This window comes from Podarcis bocagei, assembly GCF_964188305.1.
Source record: "Podarcis bocagei genome assembly, chromosome: 10".
Classification (NCBI taxonomy): domain Eukaryota; kingdom Metazoa; phylum Chordata; class Lepidosauria; order Squamata; family Lacertidae; genus Podarcis; species Podarcis bocagei.
In genome coordinates this window covers 3572544-3598614 of record NC_138135.1, presented here as the reverse complement: position 1 = coordinate 3598614, position 26071 = coordinate 3572544, and the positions used below count along the sequence as shown (strand labels likewise).

Below are 26071 nucleotides of genomic sequence, written 5' to 3'. Positions count from 1 at the left end.
ATGCTAATCTTGTACCAAGGACTTGTCTGGACATGTTTGCCAAGGTTAACCTCTCCCCTTCGAACTGTATTCTGGGATGTGGTGGGAAAGTTTTAAAAGTCTTTGTCACTCCATCCTTGGGGTTCAAAATTTGCTCTTTGAACCTACTGCACAATAAACTTTGGTCTACAGCTATTTGCTCCGGTTGGCAGGACTCCTTCCTTTATTCTGCAGGGACCCGTGGGCTCTGCCCGACGAGCTGGATGACTGAAAAGCCTCGCACCTAGATTTTTCCTTAACAGAAGTTACAGGGAAGCAGGCTGAGGGCGAGGAAATGGGCAACATTCTGACATTTAGAAGACAGCTGAAGGCAACCCTCTATCGGGAGGTTTTTAATGTCTGATGTTTTACTGTCTTTTCTTTGTACTGGAGCCATGCAGTGGAAGAGAAACTTAAAGATGGAAGCCTGAGAGAGAGGAAAAGGTTTCTGGCTGCCTCCTGGGTGGGATTGCGGAAACAAAGAGCTGCTTCTGAGAAGGCCTCTCCCCTCCTCTCTTCCTGGACAGGGCAGGGGCTTATGGGAAGAGGATGGAGGTTGCAGGAAGGAAGGGGTGGGGGACATGACCCCCCACTTTCCAGGGATCCCTCTGGCTGCCTTGAAGGGGTGGCCGATTCCTAGGTGGGAGGGAGAAGCCAAGGCAGCCCCTCCAGAGAATCCCCACAGGCGCCACGATGAAGACGTTTCACCAAAGACTTTTCTACCTATCTCTACCCCCATCATTGCTGCACTTCCCTGCCCAGGGATGCTCCCCCTCCCCACTTCCTCGACTCTCTCCCTCTTTCCCAGAGTCTCCCCTGCATCCAAAGCCCCCCCCCCTTGGCGCGGCTCAGCCCTCACCCCCCATCTTTCCATCCTGAGGGTCCACCCCAAGACGCACAGATTAGGGACAGGGGGTCTCTATCCAGGCGTCCCTCACGCCCGTTAACCCTTTCATGGCCCGCCTTTATCCGTGCGGAGCCCACAGGGTCCCAGGGATGCCTGCGCGGGGGGAAACGGGGCAAGGGGGCTCTCGTGGGGACCCCCTGCGTAGGTTCCCCATGTCCACCGCTGCCAAGGCGCCTAAGGGGCAAGGAAAGCCCCCTTCGCAGCACACGTCCAGGGATCCAGGCCCTGCCGGTGGTGTCCATGAAAGTCGCTTTGGGGAGCTGGCGGGGGTCTCAGGGTCCTTTTCTCCCCTTTCCGCCCCCCGCGACCCCTTTACCTCTTTGTTTTTGCTCCCGATTCTCATTTCCTTTCCTGTAACACCCATCGGGCGGGGGTTCCCTCCCCTGCCGCCCCGCCTTTCCTTTCCGAAGCGCCCCCCCCCCCCAGCTACGCCGCAGAGCAGCAATCCGGCGCAGAAGCTCCACTTGCGGGAGAAGCAGGCAGTTTGGGAGGGGGGCTCTCTCCCCTCATTCCGGAAACAGAAGCCGGATTGGAGGAGGTGGTGGAGGAGGAGCAGCGCATGGTGGAGGGATTTGGGGTTGTGGGGGCGGGGTGAGAGGAGGATGTACCAGGAAGGGAGGAATGGGGGGGGGGAGGAGAGGAAGGTTCCACCCTCCCTTCTTCGTTCAGGGGATGAGGCGAGCGGGAGAGGGGCTGATCTCGGCAATCCATTTGCAAAGTGCGGTCCCCCCCGAATGTTTACATTGCAAAATCCTTCCCTCCCCCCGCCCCCACCCCACCCCACGATCTTAGATCCATTCCATGTTTTAGGTATTGGTGCACATTGAGCAGCAGGTTGGGCTCTGTGACTCCTGTGTTACGGAAAAATGGGGCTTGGGCTTTTGCACACACAGCCCCGACAGCCAGGTAAAATTCATCTCTTGTGTCTCTGTCAGAGGTAACACAATGAGGCCAGGAAGAAAGCAAGGCAGCTGTTGATCTGTTTGCGCGCCGAGCCCCCCCCCCTCCCGCCCCATGCGAGGAGTGAAGCAGCCCAGAAGTAAAGCGCGTTGCAGTTTGGACACCCTCAGATAGTAGCCCCCCCGTCACAGAGAGAGCACCCCAAAAACATCCCCGGTTGCGTCACAAAATGCGTTGTACACGGAAATCAGATCAGACTCCATGTTTTGGCAACATTACAAGCCTGTACATTGGGATGCCTGACGATTCCTGCTCCCTGCCTTTTCCCGGCCTGCCTGAGAGATCACTGGAAAGGGAGGATTTCTTGACTCCAGAATCCATCATCGCAGACCCGTTTCATTCAGGCCTAGAGATCTGCTCTTTAGACCAGTCTGCTTGGATCATGTGGATCATCAATGGATCATCCATGATGTCATACTCATCTCACGGGGGGGGGGCTCAGGAAGAATCTCCTGTCACGTGACTTGGGGAGTCTGGAGGCTGACGGGGGTCAGACAGGGCTGCTGTTTTGCTCTCCTTACTATTTCAACTCAGCTTTACTGGCAGAAGTTACATTTCATCCAGAAATGGGCGGATTCATTGAGGAAACGGGGCTACGTTTCAAAGAGGCAAATGTGTGTACTTTGTTACCACCCAGTGAGTTGTGTTGCAAAGGCCATTTGCAGAAAGGCTCCTATTGTATCACCTGCGGCTACATGCCGGAGTTTTGATCTTTTTGCGGAAATGTTTTCCTCTGGCTGAGACCATTCGGGGCTTTCAAGGTCAGCACCAACACTTTGAATAGTGATCAGAAACGGACCGGGAGCCAGTGAGGATTTCTTAGGACCCGTGTTCAGGGGCCAGCTGTTAGGGGGCCGTTCAGCTGCTGTCCAAAACTGAATGTATCCCTTGCCGGAAGTAATCCATAAATCTCTCCTCCTCCACCTTCTCGGGATGCCATTGGTGCGCGATGCTCCGGCTCTCGGGAGAGGGAGAGGCGTGAGTTGGGTGTGCTCGGCTTCCCAAGGGTTAAACGGAAACGAGCTAGATTCCTAGAGAGGAAAGTAAGACAGGGGGGGCAGGGTCCTCCAGAGCGAAAGCCCAACCCCTCCCTTTCCTGCAAGAAGTCGGGCGTGTGGGGGTCCCCTTGGTTCGGCTCTGCAGAGGGGGCGCTTGCTGGGATCCGGTGAGTCTCCTCTCTCCCAGGATAGGGCCCATGGGGAGAGTGGGGGTGCCAACGCTGCATGGCGAGAGGGGGGCAAGTCAGGGCACGGAGGGTCGCAGGAGGGCGGCAGCTCTGCTCTTCCTTTGCATGGATGCGCTGCTGGCCCCTTGGGGAGGGGTCTCGGGGAAATGCATGCAGAGAAACCCCATTCAGATGTATGGATCAGTCCCCTTTTACAACAGAGGTTGTAGGCGGATGGAAACATTCGGACATGAAATATACCCTGGTCCCTAAGACCTCACCAGTGAAAGGAGAAGGAAGGAAGGCAGAGAAGAGAAGAGAAAACGCTTCCTCTTGCAGGGCAGAGTAAAACCTGTGGAACTCCCTCCCACAAGAGGCAGAGGCCACCAATAAAGGTGGTGTTAAAAGAGGAGGAGGCCAATTTGTGGAGGAGGAGGAGAGGGCAATGGGCAGCTCCTCTTCTCTGTCTCCCCTATAGGAGGGAGGCCTCTGGCCTGATCCTGCAGGGCCCGTTTTCTCCTCCAGTGCTCAGTTCCTCCAGATGCAAGCGTGCCCTCTGAGATTGCTTGGCGTTGAGCTAGATGAGCCTTGGGGTGCCATCCACCTCTATAGTTCTATGAAAGCACCACTGGAGGTCTCACAAGCCAAGGCATTGAGAGCAGGAGAGGTCCTGCTGAAAAGGAAACAACCAGTGCAACTGTTTTTTAAAAAAGGAATCCAACGTGTTTGTTGTGGGGGGACTTGGTGGGGAGGGGTTTAACCCACAGCGCCACCCGCATCCCATATTTACATCATACGGCACTGTAAAAGTATTCAAAATATTTGTTTTTCGAAGAAAAGACCACAATGTATCAGGTGGCCCCTTGAAAGCTAATTAAAGAATTGTGCCTGGAAGTTTTGGGGCTGCAGGACCAGGTACAGTAGTACCCCGCAAGACGAATGCCTCGCAAGACGGAAAACCCGCAAGACGAAAGGGTTTTCTGTTTTGGAGGCGCTTCGCAAGACGAATTTCCCTATGGGCTTGCATCGCAAGACGAAAGCCCATAGGGAAATGCTGGCGGTTGGGAGCAAAGACTTTCGCCCACAGCCGGCCTTCAGAAGAGGACCTCTTCTGAAGGCCGGCGGGGGGCAAAAGTCTTTGCTCCCCCCCCGCCTGCCTTCTCCCCCCCGCCTGCCCCGGGCGATCTTAAAATGCTGGCGGGCGGGAGCGAAGCGTTCGCTGCCGACCCCCAGCATTTTAAAATCTCCAAGGGACAGCAGAGAAGTCTCTGTCCCGGGGAGGTTTTAAAATGCTGGGGGTCGGGAGCGTTCGCTGCCGACCCCCAGCATTTTAAAACGCTGTTCCGAAGCGGGGGGCGGGAACATCTGCCCCAGCCGCCCCACTTCGGAACGATGTTCCGAAGGGGGGAGGGGGGCGGGAACAGCTGCCCCATCCGCCCCACTTCGGAACGATGTTCCGAAGGGGGGAGGGGGGCGGGAACAGCTGCCCCATCCGCCCCACTTCGGAACGATGTTCCGAAGGGGGGAGGGGGGGCGGGAACAGCTGCCCCAGCCGCCCCACTTCGGAACGATGTTCCGAAGGGGGGAGGGGGGCGGGAACAGCTGCCCCATCCTCCCCACTTCGGAACGATGTTCCGAAGGGGGGAGGGGGGCGGGAACAGCTGCCCCATCCTCCCCACTTCGGAACGATGTTCCGAAGGGGGGAGGGGGGCGGGAACAGCTGCCCCATCCGCCCCACTTCGGAACGATGTTCCGAAGGGGGGAGGGGGGCGGGAACAGCTGCCCCAGCCGCCCCACTTCGGAACGATGTTCCGAAGGGGGGAGGGGGGCGGGAACAGCTGCCCCATCCTCCCCACTTCGGAACGATGTTCCGAAGGGGGGAGGGGGGCGGGAACAGCTGCCCCATCCTCCCCACTTCGGAACGATGTTCCGAAGGGGGGAGGGGGGGCGGGAACAGCTGCCCCATCCGCCCCACTTCGGAACGATGTTCCGAAGGGGGGAGGGGGGGCGGGAACAGCTGCCCCAGCCGCCCCACTTCGGAACGATGTTCCGAAGGGGGGAGGGGGGCGGGAACAGCTGCCCCATCCGCCCCACTTCGGAACGATGTTCCGAAGGGGGGAGGGGGGCGGGAACAGCTGCCCCATCCGCCCCACTTCGGAACGATGTTCCGAAGGGGGGAGGGGGGGCGGGAACAGCTGCCCCATCCGCCCCACTTCGGAACGCTGTTCCGAAGTGGGGAGGTGGGGCGGGAACAGCTGCCCCATCCGCCCCACTTCGGAACGATGTTCCGAAGGGGGGAGGGGGGCGGGAACAGCCGCCCCATCCGCCCCACTTCGGAACGATGTTCCGAAGGGGGGAGGGGGGGCGGGAACAGCTGCCCCATCCGCCCCACTTCGGAACGATGTTCCGAAGGGGGGAGGGGGGGCGGGAACAGCTGCCCCATCCGCCCCACTTCGGAACGATGTTCCGAAGGGGGGAGGGGGGCGGGAACAGCTGCCCCAGCTGCCGGGCTTCGTAGCGCTGCTGCGAAGCCGGGCGGGGGGGTGGGAACACCTTCTGAAGGCGGGCAGGGGGCGAAAGTCTTTGCTCCCCCCTGCCTGCCTTCCCAGGGGCTTTTAAATCGCCCCGGACAGCGGAGAAGTCCTCCGCTGTCCGGGGCGATTTTAAAATGCCGCCCACCAGCATTTTAAGATCCCCCGGACAGCGGAGAAGTCCTCCGCTGTCCCAGGGTTTTTTAAAATGCTGGGGGTGGGAAGAAAAGCCCTTGTCCCCCCCCCCCAGCCTTCAGAAGAGGTCCGGGGACAGACTGTCCCCGGACCTGGCCTGAAGGTGGTTTCCCTAGGAACGCATTAATTGATTTTCAATGCATTCCTATGGGAAACCGTGCATCGCAAGACGAAAAACCCGCAAGACGAAGAGAATTGCGGAACGAATTAATTTCGTCTTGCGAGGCACCACTGTAAGCTCCTGCCACCATGATCCTTCCAATGGGGATTCAGTCCTCATCATGGGACTTGAACTGCCCTGGCTGATTATCTCCAATGGGATAGATATTGAGAGGAAAGCTGTTTCCTGGTTCTGCTGGATCTCTCAGTGGCTTTGGAGACCTTTGGCCATGGTATCCTTCTGGACCCTCTAGGGGAACTGGGAGCACTCCTTCCTCCTGGGCCGTGTCCAGAAAGTGGTGTTCAGACCCCTGGATGCTTACTTGTGGGCTGCCCCAGGGCTCCATCCTCTCCCCCATGCTTTTTACTATCTATATGAAGCTACTGGGAGAGATCATCAGGGGGTTTGGGCTGGGTGTTCACCAGTATGTGGGTGATACCCAGCTCTTCTTCTCATTTAAATCGGAACCAATGAAGGTGGTGAATGCCCTGTGTTGGTGCCTGGAGGTGATTTCAGGATGGGTGGCAGCTAACAGATTGAGGTTGAATCCTGACAAGACAGAAGTACTGTCCCTGGAGGACAGTCAGATGTGGATCTGTTACAGAGATTAACATACTGATGAGGGAGGGGGAATATGCAGAGCTGGAAACATGCACGGATAAGCACTTCCTGAGTATTGGCGATGAAAGGACAATAGTCCAAATATGTAAAGTCTGGCACCTGGTATTGCCCGGAGGAAAGGTTAGGCAGAGTGATTTGACCGGATTAGGGTCTTCCTGAGTACGTGACTCCTCGCTTGAGGGATTATGGAGACAGAGGAGGTGTAATGGAGTCCTGAAGAAAGTGAGTCGATCGACACCAAAATCACGGAAATCGAAGCTGCGGTTGATTTTATACGAATTTTAGAAAGTTTTAGTCTGTTTCAGTCCATTATTATATTGTCAATTGAAGTCGGAAATAAAATAGATACATTGTTGCGAGATTTTACACTTTTATGGGTTCACGAGTTTCGGTTCCATTCTCCCAGCGGGGAGCCGTCAGCAGCTTGTCAAGAGATCAAATGAGGCGTGCAGGAGCTCACTGAGCTAGCTCTGCAAAGCGAATGCATGGTTCTGATTGGGTAGAACGAAGCCATTGTAGCGAATGGAGGATACAACTTGATACGGTCAACCCACAGTAAAGATGGAGCGAGAGGGAGACTTAAGGAAATGAGGGGCTTATTTCGCCCGTATAGAGAAAGGGAAAGGCACTTTATTTATGGGGCTAGGGCAGGGGTCTGCAACCTTTAAGACAAAAAGAGCCACTTGGACCCGTTTCCGAAGAAAAAACAACAACTGGGAGCCGCAAAACCATTGCGACATTTAAAACAAATATATCTCCGGAGCCACGATCTGACAGCAGGCGGGAAGGTGACGTCGGGACGGTGCGTGACTAATGCACGCACCGCCCCCATGCGACGTCACAGCCAGTACAGCGCCTGCCACAGTGAGGAGTGTCGGGGTGCACAATGCGCCTCCTCCCCTCACTAGTATCCGTCCCGGAGCCGCAGCAAAGATGTAAAAGAGCCGCATGCGGCTCCGGAGCAGCGGGTTGCAGACCCCTGGGCTAGGGGTATAGTGTGGTGCTTATGCAACGGTGTGGGGGCTGAGGGGTCTAGGTAGGGGTGCCCTTGAGGTCATCGCCTCGGACCCTCTGGTGACCGGCGGAAGGGTAAAGGAAGGGAGGCACCCCCCCTTTCCGTATTAATTCCTAGACAGGAAAGTAAGACGGGGGGCAGGGTCCTCCAGAGCGAAAGCCCAACCCCCATTTCCTGCAAGAAGTCGGGCGTGTGGGGGTCCCATTGGTTTGGCTCTGCAGAGGCTGCCTGGGGGCGCCTGCTGGGATCTGGTGAGTCTCCTCTCTCGCAACATACGGCCCATGGGGAGAGCGGGGGTCCCAGCGCTGCATGGCGAGAGGGGGGGGCAAGTCAGGGCGCAGAGCCCCCCCCCCCGTGAGATGGGTATGACATCATGGATGATCCAGTGATGATCCACATGATCCAAGCAGACTGGTCCAAAGAGCAGATCTCCATGCCTGAATGAAACGGGTCTGCGATGATGGATTCTGGAGTCAAGAAATCCGCCCTTTCCAATTATCTCTCAGGCTGGCCAGGAGGGTCGCAGGAGGGCGGCAGCTCTGCTCTTCCTTTGCATGGATGGGCTGCTGGCCCCTTGGGGAGGGGTCTGTTGGAAAAAACGCCTCCAGGAAGGGTGCCAACATCCCAAGACACCGGGGCTTCTCTCCGATGGTCAATCTCTGGCTGGAATCCTTCCTCAGCCCAGAGAGACCGGTAATAAGCGACCCCTCCCGCCTGAGAGGAGCACACTAATTTTCTGGCATCCCATCACAGAAGAAAGAGACAGTCCATAGTCTACTCACTACTTTATTAAGACTGTACAAGCAGCTCTTACAAGCCTGACTTCTCTCCTGAGCAGCAAACACAAGAGTCTACGACTCGACTCACACTTCAACTCAGAAGCGAAAGTAACTCTCCCGTTACATGAGAACTGGCAGAGACTTCCTGTCTCACACTCAGAGACATCACATGATGTCAACACAGTAGCTGCTCTTTGCAGCTGGTGAGATCTGAAATCCCAACAGGGTCTTGGGTCCAGGAGCGGGGAAATGCATGCAGAGAAACCCCATTCGGATGAATGGATCAGTCCCCTTTTATAACAGAGGTTGTCCGCGGATGGAAACATTCGGACATGAAATATACCCTGGTCCCTAAAACCTCACCTGTGAAAGAGGAAGGAAGGAAGGAAGGAAGGAAGGAAGGAAGGAAGGGAAGAGAAAGCGCTTCCTCTTGCAGGGCAGAGTAAACCTGTGCAACTCCCTCCCACAAAGGCCAAGCAAGAGCTGGTGGAAGGCCAGGGAAGCGCGGCCGGTGGCTGCCCAAGTTACAGCTAATCAGGTTGTTAGTGAAGCTCATTAAGGAGATTTATGGCGCTGACTTTGCAAGCTTCCACAGGGTGAGTTCCTGGCGTTATCATCAAAACATTATCGTCCCAACTTCCAGAGAAAAATAGGAGCGGAATAACTTACAGCATGAACTGGAAAGGGGAGCTCCGGCAAGCGCGTCTTACTTCGTCGCCATCTTGGCCCCTCCTCCTTCCACAAGAGGCAGAGGCCACTAATAAAGGTGGTGTTAAAAGAGGAGGACCCCAATCTGTGGAGGAGGAGAGGGCGATGGGTGGCTCCTCTGCTCTGTCTCCCCTATAGGAGGCAGCCCTCTGGCCTGATCCTGCAGGGCTCATTTTCTCCTCCAGTGCTCAGTTCCTCCAGATACAAGTTTGCCCTCTGAGATTGCCTGGGGTTGAGCAAGATGAGCCTTGGGGTGCCATCCACCTCTATAGTTCTATGAAAGCACCACAGGAGGTCTCACAAGCCAAGGCACCCAGAGCAGGAGAAGTCCTGCTGGAAAGGAAACAACCAGTGCAACTGTTTTAAAACAGGAATCCAACATGCTTGTTGTGGGGGGACTCAGTGGAGAGGGGAAGACCCATGGATGCCGCCTTGATCTCCTTGGGCAAAGAGGTGGGAGAGAAATGCCATTCATAAAGAGAGGCAGCCCAGCCAATCATCTGGCTGCTGTGTTTTGGACCAGTTCCCAAGTCGCCTTCAAGGGCAGTTCCACACAGAGAGCGTTGCAACCATCCCATCTGGCGCAGAGCAGGAAGGACCAGGGCCATGTCCTCTCTGTCCCGAAAGGTCTGTGGGGTGGGGAAGTAGCCTGAGCTGGACATGGGCCTCAAGCGACCATAATGGACCAAGGAGTGCCCTCAAGTATTCATGACTGGGCAGGGGGCATGTTAAGCAATGTAACATCATCATAATCGTTACTGTAATCCGAATCTCCTAGAGCAGATTACAAAATTTAAAAAAAACAATAAAAACATTTGAAAACACATTACAGTGGTACCTCAGGTTAAGAACTTAATTCCTTCCAGAAGTCTGTTCTTAACCTGAAACTGTTCTTAACCTAGACACCACTTTAGCTAATGGGGCCTCCCGCTGCCACTGCACGATTTCTGTTCTCATCTTGAAGCAAAGTTATTAACCCGACGTACTATTTCTGGGTTACAAGAGTCTGTAACCTGAAGTGTCTGTAACCTGAAGTGTCTGTAACCCAAAGTACCAAGGTACTCTCATAGAAAGGCGAGCCCTACTTTATTTGCTTTTGAGTGCACACAGATGCACCCGTCTTGCATGCTTGAGTAAAGCAACTCCAGGGCATGAGCCAAGTATCGGCAGGGTAGGGGCCATGTCTAGAGCAAGTCCCACACTGAGGTCAAAAACACACACAGAGGCAGCAGGACTTCTTCAGTAATAGTTTACTGAGTTTTCAAAGCATACAGTTCTCACTGGGTCCCCAGTGAGGCACAAAACTTAGCTCCTGAGAGCAAATCCAGTTTCAGCCATAAAAAAATACACCACACAGAATATCAAAGTCGGGCACACACACCGGCAGAAAGGAGCAAGGGAGGAAAGAGGCTGAAAGGACACAGGGCAAAGGATGTGTGTGTTTCGCTTCCTGTCATCTGGGAGGGAAGTAAACAATTCTGCATCTGCAAGGACTTCACAAAGCAAAGCTTTCTGCCGTCTGCTTCCAGGCAAATGAGCATCCCAGAAACACACACTGTGATCTGTGATGTGTCGCCATATTAATTGTTTTTGAAAGGTTTTCACGATGTGGTCTAGAAACCAGTATGGGACAATATATCGCCCAGCCCTAATCCTCACTGACCACCAGCAATCCAGATAAACCCTCACCCTTTCCCTATCGAAAGGTACTTTACGTCTTAGATTATAATCACATTGTTTGACATTGCATTCAATATTTCATTACTATACAGTTTTACACATAAATACCAGAACTTCACATACACAACATGTGTCAATGACTGATTTCCTCCTGAGTTCATTTCTTTGAAGAAAGGAGTGGACTTTGAGAGGAAGATGTCCCACACTCCATACATCTAAATGGGTTCTTACATGTGAGAGTCTCTGGATTTTCCTTAAACACTCCATTGTAAATAAAGCACTTTTGCAATCTTTTAATTTAAACTGCTTCTCCTCTCTGAGTTTCTTGCTGGTTTGCAGGGTATCAACTCCTAAAGTTCTTCCTGTCCGTGAGTCTTCCTGTCCGTTGATGTATTCTAAGGTGTCCGAACTGACGGAAGCTCTTTCCACACACTATACATTTAAATGGTTTCTCCCCTGTGTGTGTTCGTCGATGTAAATGGAGTTTTGAACTGACACTGAAGCTCTTTCCGCACTCCATACATATGAATGGTTTCTCCCCTGTGTGAATCCGTTGATGTATATTGAGGTGTCCACTCCGACTGATTTAGAACTTCTACTAGGACTGAACCACTATCTACTTCCCTGATATTTATAAGGTTTTTGTTTTGTGTGAGTTTGTTGACATAAATCAAGGGTTCCACTCTGACTGAGCTCCTTCCACAGTCCATACATTTAAACAGTTTCTGCCCTGTGTGTCTGATGATGTTTCCTAAGATTTCCATTACTACTAAAGCTCTTTCCACACTCCATGCATTTAAATGGTTTTTCCCTTTTGTGAGTCCGTTGATGTATATTGAGGTGTCCACTCTGACTGAAGGGCTTTCCACACTCCATGCATTAAAATGGTTTCTCTCCTGTGTGAGTCCGCTGATGTCTTCTAAGGGTTACATTATCACTAAAGCTCTTTCCGCACTCCATGCAATTAGATGGTTTCTCCCCTGTGTGAGTCCGTTGATGTGTTCTAAGGCTTCCATTATCACTAAAGCTCTTTCCACACTCCAAACATTTAAATGGTTTCTCCCCTGTGTGAGTCCGTTGATGTCTTCTAAGGTGTCCGAACTGACGGAAGCTCTTTCCACACACTATACATTTAAATGGTTTCTCCCCTGTGTGAATCCGTTGATGTATATTGAGGTGTCCACTCCGACTGAAACTCTTTCCACACTCCATACATTTATATGGTTTCTCCCCTGTGTGAGTCCGTTGATGTGTTCTAAGGGCTGCATTGAAACTGAAGCTCTTTCCGCACTCCATGCATTTAAATGGTTTCTCCCCTGTGTGAGTCCGTTGATGTGTTCTAAGGGCTGCATTGAAACTGAAGCTCTTTCCACACACTATACATTTAAATGGTTTCTCCCCTGTGTGTGTTCGTCGATGTAAATGGAGTTTTGAACTGACACTGAAGCTCTTTCCGCACTCTATACATTTGAATGGTTTCTCACCTGTGTGAATCCGTTGATGTTTTCTAAGGTATGCACTCTGACTGAAACACTTTCCACAATCCATGCATTTAAATCGTTTTTTACTTATGTGGGTCTCTTCATGTGTTCTAAGGGTTCCGCTAAATCTGAAATTCTTTCCACACTCCATACATTTATATGGTTTTTCACCCGTGTGAATCCGTTGGTGTAATTTAAGGTTTCCAATCTGACTGAAGCTCTTTCCACACTCCATGCATTTAAATGGTTTCTCTCCTGTGTGAGTCCGTTGATGTGTTCTAAGGTGCGCAGTTTGACTGAAGCTCTTTCCACACTCTATACATTTAAATGGTTTCTCTCCTGTGTGAGTCCATTGATGTGTTCTAAGGTGCGCAGTTTGACTGAAGCTCTTTCCACACTCCATGCATTTAAATGGTTTCTCCCCTGTGTGAGTCCGTTGATGGTTTCTAAGGTCTCCACTCTGATTGAAGCTCTTTCCACACTCAATACATTCATATGGTTTTTCACCTGTATGTGTCCGTTTATGTAAAGTTAAGTGTCCCCTCTGACTGAAGTTCTTCCCACACTCCCTGCATTTAAATAATTTCTGCCCTGTGTGAGTCTGTTGATATATTCCAAGTTCATCACTTTGACTTAAGCTCTTTCCACTCTCCATACCTTTAAATGGTTTCTCCCCTGTTTGAGTTCATTGATGTTACATATGTGTGCCCATTCAGTGAAGCATATTCCACATTTCACACTTTTTAATGGCTATTCCTAATGAAATGAAAGGTTCCCCATCTCCCGGATATCTGACTGCCTTCTCCATCTCCTTCAGAGTGTTACGAAAGGAAATCCTGTTTGGGTTTCAAGGAAGAGAAGAAAGGGGAAGATACCACATCAAATGCAATTAGCAGCTTTTCTTATTTCAACATTTCCTATATTCCTCCGCCTCTTACCGATGTTCCCAGTTTTTAGGAAATGAAGATGCAATGATGTCGAATGATAGTAATGCATCTGCAACCTTTCATAATCCTCAATCATCATTAATAAAGCAGCATGATCTTGGAATACAGCCTTTTCAAATCAATTGTTTCCTCACAAGGAAAGGCAGCTACTCTCTGTCCGTGAACAGGCCCTCTCTTTCTCTGGTTCATGATTCCTTTGGACATTCCCCATCCTCTGCATCATAATCCTCCATCCACCCGTTTCCACCTCTAGATCTTCATGAGTCACCTTCACAGTCCCAATGGCCTCAGGAGGTCTAAGTGGACCATTTTGGGAGGCCCAGGTCTACGTCTTTTCTGGGGACTGTGGTCTGGGCCGGTAAGAGAACTAGTGACAAGTCTTGGTGCTTGGGGTCAGCTGAATGGGTGCTCAGGGAAGCTCCTGTTCTTGGAGATGGACCTCCATCTACATGCCTCACATTGAATGGAGAGAGCAGGAGAAGCGGAAGGAAAGCAGCTGGCAAATGGGAATCCCAGACAGAAACACCCACCCCAATGGTTCTTTATAATAATGATGTGCTGCCTGATCTCGAGCCCCTCTTCTGATGCAGGACTATCCTTTTCTGGCACTGAAAAAGCTGGATATTAAAGGCAAAGAAATAACTGAGTGGAAACATCAGCCTTGAATATATGGTATTGATTCATTGATGGCCTGAAGTTGTGTTATCTCTGGAGACAAGAATTTATTCCTGATTTGTCTTAAGTATCATAATTATAGGATGTCCTGGGGTGTTAGGGGAGCGGTAGTACCTTTGGTGGGGGAAATGTCATGCACCTTCTCAGGTAATTTATCCACCATTGGTCCCCACCCTGCACTCAGCTCTCACCTGTGGTTTCCAGAAGCTGTCAGGAGGCAACAGGGGCCACAATCCCAGGAACGGTTTCAACCGGTCGGCTAAACCAGGTGAGGATATCTGATGGGTCTCAAATCCTTGGTGGGTTGGGGAATTCTGTTGCAGGTAAAGAAAGGCCCTGGTGGATGGAGAGGATGAAAACAACAGTGAATCCCACGGTCAAGAAGGCAGATTCTGCCAATCCTGCAGAGGAAAGGGAAGGGAGCCCATTGAGAAGGAAAACTCTGATCCTAAACTTTGCTGCCTCATGACTTATCTTCAGCAGAAGAAAATGCTATGGAGGGAAACCTACACAAATCTTGAGTGGAGTCTCTAAGATGCTTGGATAGTGCCCTGCACACCTTCTTCATTCAACTCCTGCAGCCAAGCTGGTGCCAAACATACTGTTCTGCTTTCCTTGGGACCATATCAGCCAGGCTGAGAAGGGGGTCTGGTTGTCTAGGCAGCCCAGGACCCCCAAGCACACTGCCCAGGCTTCCACTGCTGCTAACACAGCAGTTTCAGGTGGAGAGATGAGCTCAGACCTGTGTATCAAAGTCTCTCCAATGTGGAACAAGGAAAACAGAAGTGCTGTTTACATCATACGTCACTGTAAGAGTATTTGAAAAGACAAGGTATCTGGTGGCCCCTTGAAAGCTAATAAAAGTATTGTGGCTGAAGCTTTTGTGGGCTGCAGGACCAGGAACGCTCCTGCCACCATGATCCTTCCAATGGGGATTCAGGCCTCATCATGGGACTTGAACTGCCCTGGCCAATGGTATAGATATTGAGAGGGAAGCTGTTCCCTGGTTCTACCAGATCTCTCAGTGGATTTGGAGACCTTTGACCATGGTCAAAGGAGCTGGGGGAATTACTGTGCAGTGGTTCCCCTCCTTCCTCCTGGGCCATGTCCAGAAAGTGGTGTTAGGTGATGATTGTTCTCAGCCCCGGGTGCTCCCTTGTGGGGTGCCTCAGAACTCCATCCTCTCCCCCATGCTTTTAAATATTTATACAAAGCTGCTGGGAGAGATCATCAGGGGTTTGGACTGTGTGTTCACTAGTATGTGGGTGATACCCAGCTCTTCCTCTCTTTTAAATTGGAACCAGTGAAGGTGGTGCATGCCCTGTTTTGGTGCCTGGAGGTGATTTCAGGATGGGTGGCAGCTAACAGATTGAGGTTGAATCCTGACAAGACAGAAGTACTGTCCCTGGATGACAGTCAGATATGGAGGATTCCCTGGTCCTGAATGGGGTAACTGTGGCCCTAAAGGACCAGGTGCACAGCCTGGGGGTCATTTTGGACTCACAGCTGCCCATGGAGGTGCAGGTCATTTCTGTGTCCAGGGCAGCTGTCTGCCAGCTCCATCTGGTACGCGGGATGAGACCCTCCCTGCCCTCAGACTGTCTCACCAGAGTGGCGCATGCTCTGGTTATCTCCAGTTTGGACTACTGCCATGTGTTGTATATGGGGCTACCTTTGAAGGCAACTCAGAAACTGCAAATAATCCAGAATGGGGCAGATAGACTAGTAAATGGGAGCAGCCGCCGAGACCACATATCACTGGTCCTACAGGATCTTCTCTGCCTCTCAGCGCATTTCCAATCACAATTCACACTATTGGTGCTGACCTTTAAAGTGTCATAGTTGCATTTTTCAGTCATAGAATAGTATTGATCTAATGCAGAAGCGAAAGGAAAGTCCAATGCTGTAAAGAAAAATATTGCATGGGAACCTGGAATGTAAGAACCATGAACCTTGGTAAGTTGGATGTGGTCAAAAAGGAGATGGCAAGAATAAATATTTACATCCTGGGCATCAGTGAACTAAAACGGACGCGAATGGGCGAATTCAGTTCGGATGACCATCATATCTACTACTGTGGGCAAGAATCCCGTAAAAGAAATGGAGTGGCCCTCTTAGTCAACAAAAGAGTGGCAAAAGCTGTACTGTGATGCAATTTCAAAAATGATAGAATGATCTCGATACGAATCCAAGGCAGACCTTTTAACATCACAGTAATCCAAGTTTATGCACCAACCACTGGTGTTGAAGAAACTGAAATTGACCAATTCTATGAAGACTTACAACACCTTATAGAAATGACACGAAAGAAGGATGTTCTTCTCATTGGAATGCTAAAGTAGGGAGTCAAGAGATAAAAGGAACAACTGGCAAGTTTGGCCTTGGAGTTGAAAACGAAGCAGGGCAAAGGCTAATAGAGTTCTGCCAAGAGAACAAGCTGGTCATCACAAACACTCTTTTCCAACAACACAAGAGACGACTCTACACATGGACATCACAAGATGGGCAGCATCGGGATCAGATTGAATATATTCTCTGCAGCCAACGATGGAGAAGCGCTATACAGTCAGCAAAAACAAGACCTGGAGCTGACTGTGGCTCAGATCATCAGCTTCTTATAGCAAAATTCAAGCTTAAACTGAAGAAAGTAGGAAAAACCACTGGGCCGGTAAGATACAATTTAAGTCAAATCCCTTATGAATACACAGTAGAAGTGAGGAACCGGTTTAAAGATTTAGATTTGGTGGACAGAGTGCCTGAAGAACTATGGGTGGAGGCTCGTAACATTATACAGGAGGCAGCAACTAAAACCATCCCAATGAAAAGGAAATGCAAGAAAGCAAAGTGGCTGTCCAACGAGGCCTTACAAATAGCGGGGGAGAGAAGGCAAGCAAAATGCGAGGGAGATAGTGAAAGATACAGGAAATTGAATGCAGATTTCCAAAGAATAGCAAGGAGAGACAAGAAGGCCTTCTTAAACAAGCAATGCAAAGAAATAGAGGAAAACAATAGAATGGGAAAAACCAGAGATCTGTTCAAGAAAATTGGAGATATGAAAGGAACATTTCGTACAAAGATTACCATAATAAAAGACAAAAGTGGAAAGGACCTAACAGAAGCAGAAGACATCAAGAAGAGGTGGCAAGAATACACAGAGGAATTATGTCAGAAAAATATGGATGGCTCCTACACCCCAGGTAGTGTCGTTGCTGACCTTGAGAAAGACATCCTGGAGAGTGAAGTCAAATGGGCCTTACAAAGCACTGCTAATAACAAGGCCAGTGGAAGTGATGATATTCCACCTGAACTATTTAACATTTTAAACGATGATGCTGTTAAGGTGCTACATTCAATATGCCAGCAAATTTTGAAAACTCAGCAGTGGCCAGAGGATTGGAGAAGATCAGTCTACATCCCAATCCCAAAGAAGGGCAGTGCCAAAGAATGCTGCAACTACCGCACAATTGCACTCATCTCACACGCTAGCAAGGTTATGCTTAAAATTCTACAAGGAAGTCTCAAGCAGTATGTGGACCGAGAACTCCCAGAAGTGCAAGCTGGATGACTTCCGGTCGGCGCCAGCGCTTAATGGCGGTCCTTGCCTCGAGCTTCGAGGCAGGACTGCTCCGTGGGTTCGGGTCTGACCCGCTACGGCGAGCGGGGGACCCCTAAAATCACAGGCGCAGAAGCCTGTGAGCAAGGAGACTCGGTGGGCACCTTCGCGCCCCCCGGTATCGCGAAAGAGCCTTTTTAAAGGCTCCGGAGCGGCATCGGGAGTGAGCGCGGTGCTGAGAGTCGCAACCCAGCCCGCGGAGTGAAGCCGCATCGCCATAAACGGAGAGCGCCGATTCCTTCCTGAATCTGCAATTCGACCATGATACTCGTGAGTAAGAGTGAGAAATTTAAATGGGACATCTAAATTGAATTTGGAAATTTGGCTGAAAACGGGAAAGGCATAAATCAAGGAAGTCTGCCTCCCCGGACTGCATGACATCTAAAGCAACGGAAAAGCAGAACTAAGTAGGAGAGCCTACCCTTTTGGGGTGAGTTAAAAAAAAAAAACATTAACTTCCACGATTTGGTAAAAGAAGTTTCGAGCTGGAGTGTAAGAGTGGACTTTCAGAAGTTTTTTTGTGTGTGCTGCATGTAAACCCCCCCCCCCTCCCGGGCCCGGGAGCGTCCTGTCTTTGAGCCTGTGGAAAAGGAAAGGAGTTTGACAGCTGTCAAAAGCTGTCAAACGGGCAATTTAAAGGGAAAAAGCTTGCTATTTAAGACCTCTCTCGATTAAATGTGATACAATTGAACTGAAGTGGTTGGAAACAAAGAAACAAGCAGCGAAGTGTGAGATTGTTGGGAAAAGACTACTAACTAACTAGATTCCCCCTAGGGGGAATTTTGAGACATTACAATGGCTGCGGATGGAAAATTACTAGCTGAGATAGAAAGAGCATTCTATCTTGTGGGAATTTTACAAGAGCAGAGTCTTGCAATGAATAAACAACTTGTGGCCTTGACTTCAGGAATAAGTAGCTCTGCTGAATGCAATGAGGAACTGTATGAGAAAAAATCTGCAGCTGAATCGGAAGAGATATCGCAAGAAGTGAAGGAGACAAAACAAGTAAAGGAGAGAGCAATGATGGAAAGTACCAACCATCAGAAGCCTTTACAAGTGGTTTACAAGCAAAAAGACCTTTGGATTACTTGGATTATAAATCTGCAAAAGAAGCGAAAGATGAAGGAGGAAGCCCCTGGAATACTTGGAATTCAAGAATTTAAAAGAAAGAAGAAATATGACTGGGACCTCCATTCTGACCTCGAATATGAAGGATTGGTGGAGCTTTTGCAGCAGCTGTTCTTAAGTGTTTCTGAGGGAATAAAATCCGGCCTGATTGGGACAGAACTCCTTAGAGATCCAAAGACCAACATGAAGGACTACCAACAAATCCGGCGGAGAGGAACGGAAAGAGACTTGAAGGCCTCGGACGTGAGGAATCCAGGCTAAGGACTGTTATTTTGGACACATATTTGGAAGGGACGGAAACCGGGAATGGGAGGGGGAAAACAGAAATTTATGTTTCTTTTTTCTTTTTTGGGTTCAGTCAATATGTTTATATTTCATTAAAATGGTGAAATCGATGGAAGGGAATTTGAGTCCAACTTAGGATAAGGATTAAATTTTTTTTATAAAAGATGTAATATTAATATGGTAAGAAGGGAAATGATAACCTGCTGACACAATTATGGGAATTGGGATGCATGAAGACTAACAAATTTAGGGAAATTTAAAAGAAATTGATTTGAAGAATTAGACCGAGGAGTTGCTGAAGAGGTATAAAACAAGGATGCAGGGAGGGGAAGGTATGGGGAAGTCCGAGAAATAAGGTTATGAAAAAATGGTTATGAAATTATACATGTTTATATGTTTGTATGTTTGTGTATTGTGTATTGTTTGTGTATACTTTGTGTTTAAAAAACCAATAAAAATTATTTTTTTAAAAAAAAAAACAGAAGTGCAAGCTGGATTTCGAAGGGGCAGAGGAACCAGAGACCAAAGTGCAAACATGCACTGGATTATGGAGAAAGCTAGAGCGTTCCAGAAAGACATTTACTTCTGCTTCATTGCTTCAAAAGCCTTTGACTGTGTCGACCACAGCAAACTATGGCAAGTTCTTAAAGAAATGGGAGTGCCTGATCACCTCATCTGTCTCCTGAGAAATTTCTATGTGGAACAAGAAGCTACAGTTAGAACTGGATATGGAACAACTGATTGGTTCAAAATTGGGAAAGGAGTACAGCAAGGCTGTATTTAACTTCAATGCAGAATTCATCGTGCGAAAGGCTGGGATGGATCGCTGGAAGAAATATCAACAACCTCAGATATGCAGATGACACAACCTTGATGGCAGAAAGTAAGGAGGGATTAAAGAACCTTTTAATGAGGGTGAAAGAGAGCGCAAAATATGGTCTGAAGCACAACATCCAAAAAACTGAGATCATGGCCACTGGTCCCATCACCTCGTGGCAAATAGAAGGGGAAGAAATGGAGGCAGTGAGAGATTTTACCTTCTTGGACTCCATGATCACTGCAGATCATAGAATCATAGAATCATAGAGTTGGAAGAGACCACAAGGGCCATAGAGTCCAACCCCCTGCCAAGCAGGAAACACCATCAGAGCACTCCTGACATATGGTTGCCAAGCCTCTGCTTAAAGACCTCCAAAGCAGGAGACTCCACCACACTCCTTGGCAGCAAATTCCACTGTCGAACAGCTCTTACTGTCAGGAAGTTCTTCCTAATGTTTAGGTGGAATCTTCTTTCTTGTAGTTTCGATCCATTGTTCCGTGTCCACTTCTCTGGAGCAGCAGAAAACAACCTTTCTCCCTCCTCTATGTGACATCCTTTTATATATTTGAACATGGCTATCATATCACCCCTTAACCTCCTCTTCTCCAGGCTAAACATGCCCAGCTCCCTTAGCCGTTCCTCATAAGGCATCGTTTCCAGGCCTTTGACCATTTTGGTTGCCCTCCTCTGGACACGTTCCAGTTTGTCAGTGTCCTTCTTGAACTGTGGTGCCCAGAACTGGACACAGTACTCCAGGTGATGTCTGACCAGAGCAGAATACAGAGGCACTATTACTTCCCTTGATCTAGATGCTATACTCCTATTGATGCAGGCCAGAATTGCATTGGCTTTTTTAGCTGCCGCGTCACACTGTTGGCTCATGTCAAGTTTGTGGTCAACCAAGACTCCTAGATCCTTTTCACATGTACTGCTCTCAAGCCAGGTGTCACCCATCTTGTATTTGTGCCTCTCATTTTTTTTGCCCAAGTGCAATACTTTACATTTCTCCCTGTTAAAATTCATCTTGTTTGTTTTTGCCCAGTTCTCTAATCTGTCAAGGTCGTTTTGAAGTGTGATCCTGTCCTCTGGGGTGTTAGCCACCCCTCCCAGTTTGGTGTCATCTGCAAATTTGATCAGGATGCCCTTGAGTCCATCATCCAAGTCGTTGATAAAGATGTTGAATAAGACCGGGCCCAAGACAGAACCCTGTGGCACCCCACTAGTCACTCTTCTCCAGGATGAAGAGGAACCATTGATGAGCACCCTTTGGGTTCGGTCAGTCAGCCAGTTACAAATCCACTGAGTGGTAGCATAGTCAAGACCGCATTTTACCAGCTTCTTTACAAGAATATCATGGGGCACCTTGTCAAATGCCTTGCTGAAATCAAGGTAGGCTACATCCACTGCGTTCCCTTCATCTACCAGGCTTGTAATTCTGTCAAAAAATGAGATCAGGTTAGTCTGACATGACTTATTTTTCAGAAATCCATGGTGACTATTGGTGATCACAGCATTCCTTTCTAGGTGCTCACAAACTGTTTGCTTAATGATCTGCTCCAGAATCTTCCCTGGTATTGATGTCAGACTGACTGGGCGGTAATTATTTGGGTCCTCTCTTTTCCCCTTTTTGAAAATAGGGACAACATTTGCCCTCCTCCAGTCTGCCGGGACTTCGCCTGTTCTCCAGGAATTCTCAAAGATAACTGCCAGTGGTTCTGAAATCACATCTGCCAGTTCTTTTAATACTCTTGGATGCAGTTCATCTGGCCCTGGAGACTTGAATACATCTAGACTAGCCAAGTATTCTTGTACTATCTCCTTAGTTATTCTGGGCTGTGTTTCCTCTGCTGAATCATTTGCTCCAAATTCTTCAGGTCGGGCATTGTTTTCTTTATCGGAGAAGACTGAGGCAAAGAAGGCATTGAGGAGTTCAGCCCTTTCTGTGTCCCCTGTTTGCATTTCACCATCTTCTCCTCTGAGTGACCCCACTGTTTTTTTGTTCTTCCTTTTGCTACGAACATACCCATAAAAACCTTTTTTGTTGCTTTTAACCTCTCTAGCAAGCCTGAGTTCATTCTGTGCTTTAGCTTTTCTGACTTTGTGTCTACATGAGCTGGCAATTTGTTTGAATTCCTCTTTGGTGGTTTCCCCCCTTTTCCATTTTTTGTACACATCCATTTTAAATCTTAGTTAAAAGTTCTTTAGATAGCCACCCTGGCTTCTTTAGACACCTTCCATGTTTCCGTCTCATTGGTATTGCCTGAAGTTGTGCTTTTTCTATCTCCCTCTTAACAAACTCCCAGCCATCATGAACTCCCTTTCCTTTTAGTATTACTGTCCATGGGATCTCACCCAGCACTTCCCTAAGTTTTATGAAGTCGGCTTTCTTAAAGTCGAGAAATTGAGTCTTAGTATGCTTGGCTGCTCCTTTCCGCTGTATAGTAAACTTCAGAAGAGCATGATCACTCGCGCCTAATGATCCTTCCACTTCTACCCCACTAACCAGGTCATCAACATTGGTTAGGACCAGATCTAAAATGGCTGTTCCTCTTGTTGCTTCTCCCACTTTCTGGACAATGAAGTTGTCTGCAAGGCCAGTGAGAAATCTGTTTGACCTTATGCTCTTGGCTGAGTTTGACATCCAACAAATATCCGGGTAATTGAAGTCCCCCATTACTACTATCTCGCTTCCTTTTGCATGCTTGGCCATCTGTTCCAGGAAGGATGGTGACAGCAGTCACGAAATTAAAAGACGCCTGCTCCTTGGGAGAAAGGCGATGGCAAACCTAGACAGCATCTTAAAAACATCACCTTGCCAACAAAGGTCCATATAGTTAAAGCCATGGTTTTCCCAGTAGTGATGTATGGAAGTGAGAGCTGGACCATAAAGAAGGCTGATCGCTGAAGAATTGATGGTTTTGAATTATGGTGCTGGAGGAGACTCTTGAGAGTCCCATGGACTGCAAGAAGATCAAACCTCTCCATTTTGAAGGAAATCGGCCCTGAGTGCTCACTGGAAGGACAGATTGTGAAGCTGAGGCTCCAATACTTTGGCCACCTCATGAGAAGAGAAGACTCCCTGGAAAAGACCCTGATGTTGGGAAAGATGGAGGGCACAAGGAGAAGGGGACGACAGAGGACGAGATGGTTGGACAGTGTTCTTGAAGCTACAAACATGAGTCTGACCAAGCTGCGGGTGGCAGTGAAAGACAGGAGTGCCTGGCGTGCTCTGGTCCAGGGGGTCACGAAGAGTTGGACATGACTAAACGACTAAACAACAACAATGCAGAGAGATCATTCCTGATCTATTGCTTCAAGAAGGTTCTGGTGGTTTTACTCTGTTTGATTCAAAGCTGGTGTTTTCTCTAGCTGGAACATTTTAGCTGATAAGGGAGTTTCCTTTCTGCTGAGAGCAGGTGGTGGGATCAGTTGTAATGAGGTTATGCTGAACCTTCCTTGTTTCTGGGAACCAGAAGAAGCTGGTTTAAACTGGAGTGAGCCAGGCTTGTTATCCAGTCCCAAGGTTACTCTGACATTGAATTGTTTATAAATTACAGTATTGAAAGGCGCCTGGTCCCACTTCCTATTCTGCTATTTCAATACTCTGCTTGTCTGTGTCTTACTTGAGTGCTAGATTCAGGCAGGTAGCCGTGTTGCTCTGACACAGTCGAAATTAATAAAAAAGGAATTTCAGAAATAGACTTGATAGAGAAGTTACTGAATTACAACTAATTACTAAACTGAAAACTATGGAGAGACCTGGTTTGAATAGAGATATTGGATTCTTGTCTCATTACACATGCTAAAGCTATTTTTGGTCATCTGCATACTATCCCATGCTTTTTCCTATAGGACTAATTGCAGTCATTAACAGTCGTTGTCAGAGTTGCTTCAAGATCCTAGCTCACAGAGGATCACGCTAGCCAGCGGTCATTAAGTAAAAGTCTTTATTGAGTTACAGTTTCCATTCTCAAGCTGCTACTTGCAACTCTACGTCTAATGGCTAGATCGGCGAAGCTCCGTCTGAGTCTCCGCCCCTTGTGCACCAACTTAATATCCTAGCCCTGCTCCACCTTTTCCGCCTGACTGTCCTCCTCTGGGTCCCTCTACCCCCCCGGGGTTTCTTCCTTCCTGGATTCTTCTGACGCTGACCCGGACCCTCCTGCCTCCTTGCGCCGGGCTTTAGGACCTGGTTCCCTTTCCGGGCTGCTTACTGCGCCGCCTTCCTCTGCATTTGAACTTGGCGCGCGCGCCCAGCCTTCCACTTTCCTCTTAACCGTTTCTTCGCTCCCCGATGGAGGTGTGGCCACTCCTGACTCATGCCCTCCCTCCTGTGGTGAGCTGCCAGCGCTTGCCCCCTGGCTCCCTCCTTCTTCCCTGCTCCCTGGCGGTGACGCTGGTCCCGATTTCCAACTGCTCTCCCCTGAGTCCCCTCTGGCTCTATCTTCCTGGGGTGCCCCCCTAGACTCCCCCCTTGCCCTGGCCACTGGTGCTCCTTTCTGTGAATCCTCTGATTCACTGGAAAGACTAGGAGATCTCGGGTCGTCGTCATCACTCATCTTTTCTTCTGCCTCCTCCCCTTCGCTCTCTGTTTCCTCCCTTGGCCTTGCCTCTGCTCCTAAACCCCTGACATCCATCCCCCCCTCGAAGCCCCCCATTCCCCCCTCCCCTCCTTCCGGTGCTGGAGCTGGGTGCTGCTGTTGCAAAGGGACGAACGTCGGATATCGTTCGCTTCCCGTGGCGGGCCTCCATCTGAAGTCTCTCGGGTCTTCCTCCCTGCTCTCGTCGACGACGGTCACCTCCGCTTCCATCTCTGTGCCGCCGTGCTCGAAACCAGGGTCGTCCCCGAAAACGTCCATGTCCGTTTCTCCCTCACTTCCTCCTGGCGGCGTTGCTCGTCCTGGGCCTTCCAGCCACCTTCTGCGGAACTGCTCCTCTGGTCTATCGTCCCACCAATACGAGGGTTCTGATGCAGATCCCGAGGGTGACCCCTCCGGGGAACGGACGTCTTGTGTCGGGTCCTCTTCCGAGTCGAACCCCCGGAAAGTGCTGGCCGAAAGCGTGGGCGTGAAAAGCCAGTCGTCGAAAAAGTCTGCTGGCATAGGTCTATGTGGGAAGAGGGCATGAAACTCGTCTTTGAGTAGAGGTTCGTCCAAGGCGTAGCCCGGCACCCAGCTGTTCGCACTGGCCGGGGTGCCCTCTTTGGCGAGAAAGTATTCTACCCCCTCTTCCCCCCATCTGGAGTCCAAAATCTCCGTGACTTCGTTGATGCGCTCCTTCTGTGCCACTCCCGCGTGCCCTGTTCTGTCTCTGACCGGACTCGGCGCCGTTCCTGGTTCCTGGAACCTGTGCGGTGCCTTGTAGGGAGTGAGCACCGATCTGTGGAACACCGGATGCATTCTGGAACCCTCCGGAAGTGCCAGTCTGAAAGCTACCGGGTTGACCTGCTCTTCGACTTGGTAGGGCCCCAGTTGTTTATGCCCTAGTTTCTTCTTGGCCAACGACCTGGCCGGCACTGCGTGGGCTGCTAACCAGACCCAGTCTCCCACGTGGAGCTCTTCGCCAACCCTTCTGTGTCTGTCCGCTTGTACCTTGTATGCGTGTTTGGCCAGCTCCAGGTGGCGCCTCAGCTGATCGTGGACTTCCTGCAGCTCCGACGCGAACGCATCTGCCGTCTGCGGCTCCCCCTCCCCCATTCTTTCCAGTCCCGGGAAGGTTCTGGGGTGCCTCCCGTTGTTGGCGAAGAACGGCGTGACCCCCGTGGACACGTGCTTCGTGTTGTTGTAGGCGAACTCGGCAAGCGGCAGGTAATCCACCCACGTCGCAGGCTGTTGATTCGCATAGCATCTCAGGTACTGCTGCATGATGGCATTGACCCGCTCCGCTTGCCCGTTGGTCTGCGGGTGCCTCGCCGACGCCAGGTTGATCTTGACGTTTAGGAAGCCCATCAGCTTCTGCCAGAAATTCGAGATGAACTGCCGCCCGCGGTCGGACAGAATAGACCGTGGCAGACCGTGAACCTTGAACACGTGGTCTATGAACAGTTTGGCGGTTTGCTCCGCCGTGGCCACCTTAGCACACGGAATGAAATGGGCCATCTTGGAAAACAGGTCCACCACCACCAGCACTGCTGTCTTGCCCCTCGAGCTGGGCAGATCCGTGACAAAGTCCAGAGCCACCCTTTCCCAAGGTTCGACCGGAGTTTGCAGCGGTTCCAACAGTCCGGCCGGCGGTCTGTGCACTGGTTTGGCCCTCTGGCAGGTGTCACACCTCGCCACGTAGTCTGCGACCTCCCCTCTCATTCCAGGCCACCAGAAATCCCTGGCTACTAATTCCACCGTCTTCTCCTTGCCAAAGTGCCCGGCCGTGGGCGCGTCGTGCAG

General features: G+C 50.1%; 3 protein-coding genes across 6 annotated transcripts in view; 1 reads left to right on the top strand and 2 right to left on the bottom strand.

Annotated features, from left to right (window-relative positions):
- Positions 1–26071, bottom strand: part of LOC308595701 (uncharacterized protein) — a 40300-nt gene that overhangs the window by 7252 nt on the left and 6977 nt on the right. The window contains exons 2-3 of one of the 2 annotated variants that reach the window (XM_081210332.1): positions 14034–14178; positions 11370–13056 (exon numbers count right to left, since the gene is read on the bottom strand). The exons of the other annotated variant lie outside the window; for it this stretch is intronic. Coding sequence (XP_081066458.1) covers positions 11619–12875 — 1257 coding nt within the window. The 5' untranslated portion in view covers positions 12876–13056; positions 14034–14178 and the 3' untranslated portion in view covers positions 11370–11618. Of the gene's footprint in view, positions 1–11369; positions 13057–14033; positions 14179–26071 lie in introns of those variants that run through there. 2 annotated transcript variants of the gene reach the window in all.
- LOC308595620 (uncharacterized protein) overlaps positions 3039–26071 on the top strand; it is a 251467-nt gene continuing 228434 nt past the window's right edge. Inside the window, exon 1 of one of the 3 annotated variants that reach the window (XM_081210080.1) lies at positions 3039–3050. Coding sequence is in view for 1 of the 3 variants with exons in the window: in XM_081210081.1 (XP_081066207.1) it covers positions 8630–8656 (27 nt within the window). In the remaining 2 variants the exon portion in view is untranslated. Of the gene's footprint in view, positions 3051–7748; positions 7824–8254; positions 8657–26071 lie in introns of those variants that run through there. The other 2 variants (XM_081210079.1, XM_081210081.1) reach the window with 2 other exon arrangements.
- Positions 8683–26071, bottom strand: part of LOC308595643 (uncharacterized protein) — an 89484-nt gene continuing 72095 nt past the window's right edge. The window contains exon 2 of the mRNA XM_081210174.1: positions 8683–11042. The gene's annotated coding sequence lies outside the window, so the exon portion shown is untranslated. The remainder of the gene's footprint in view (positions 11043–26071) is intronic.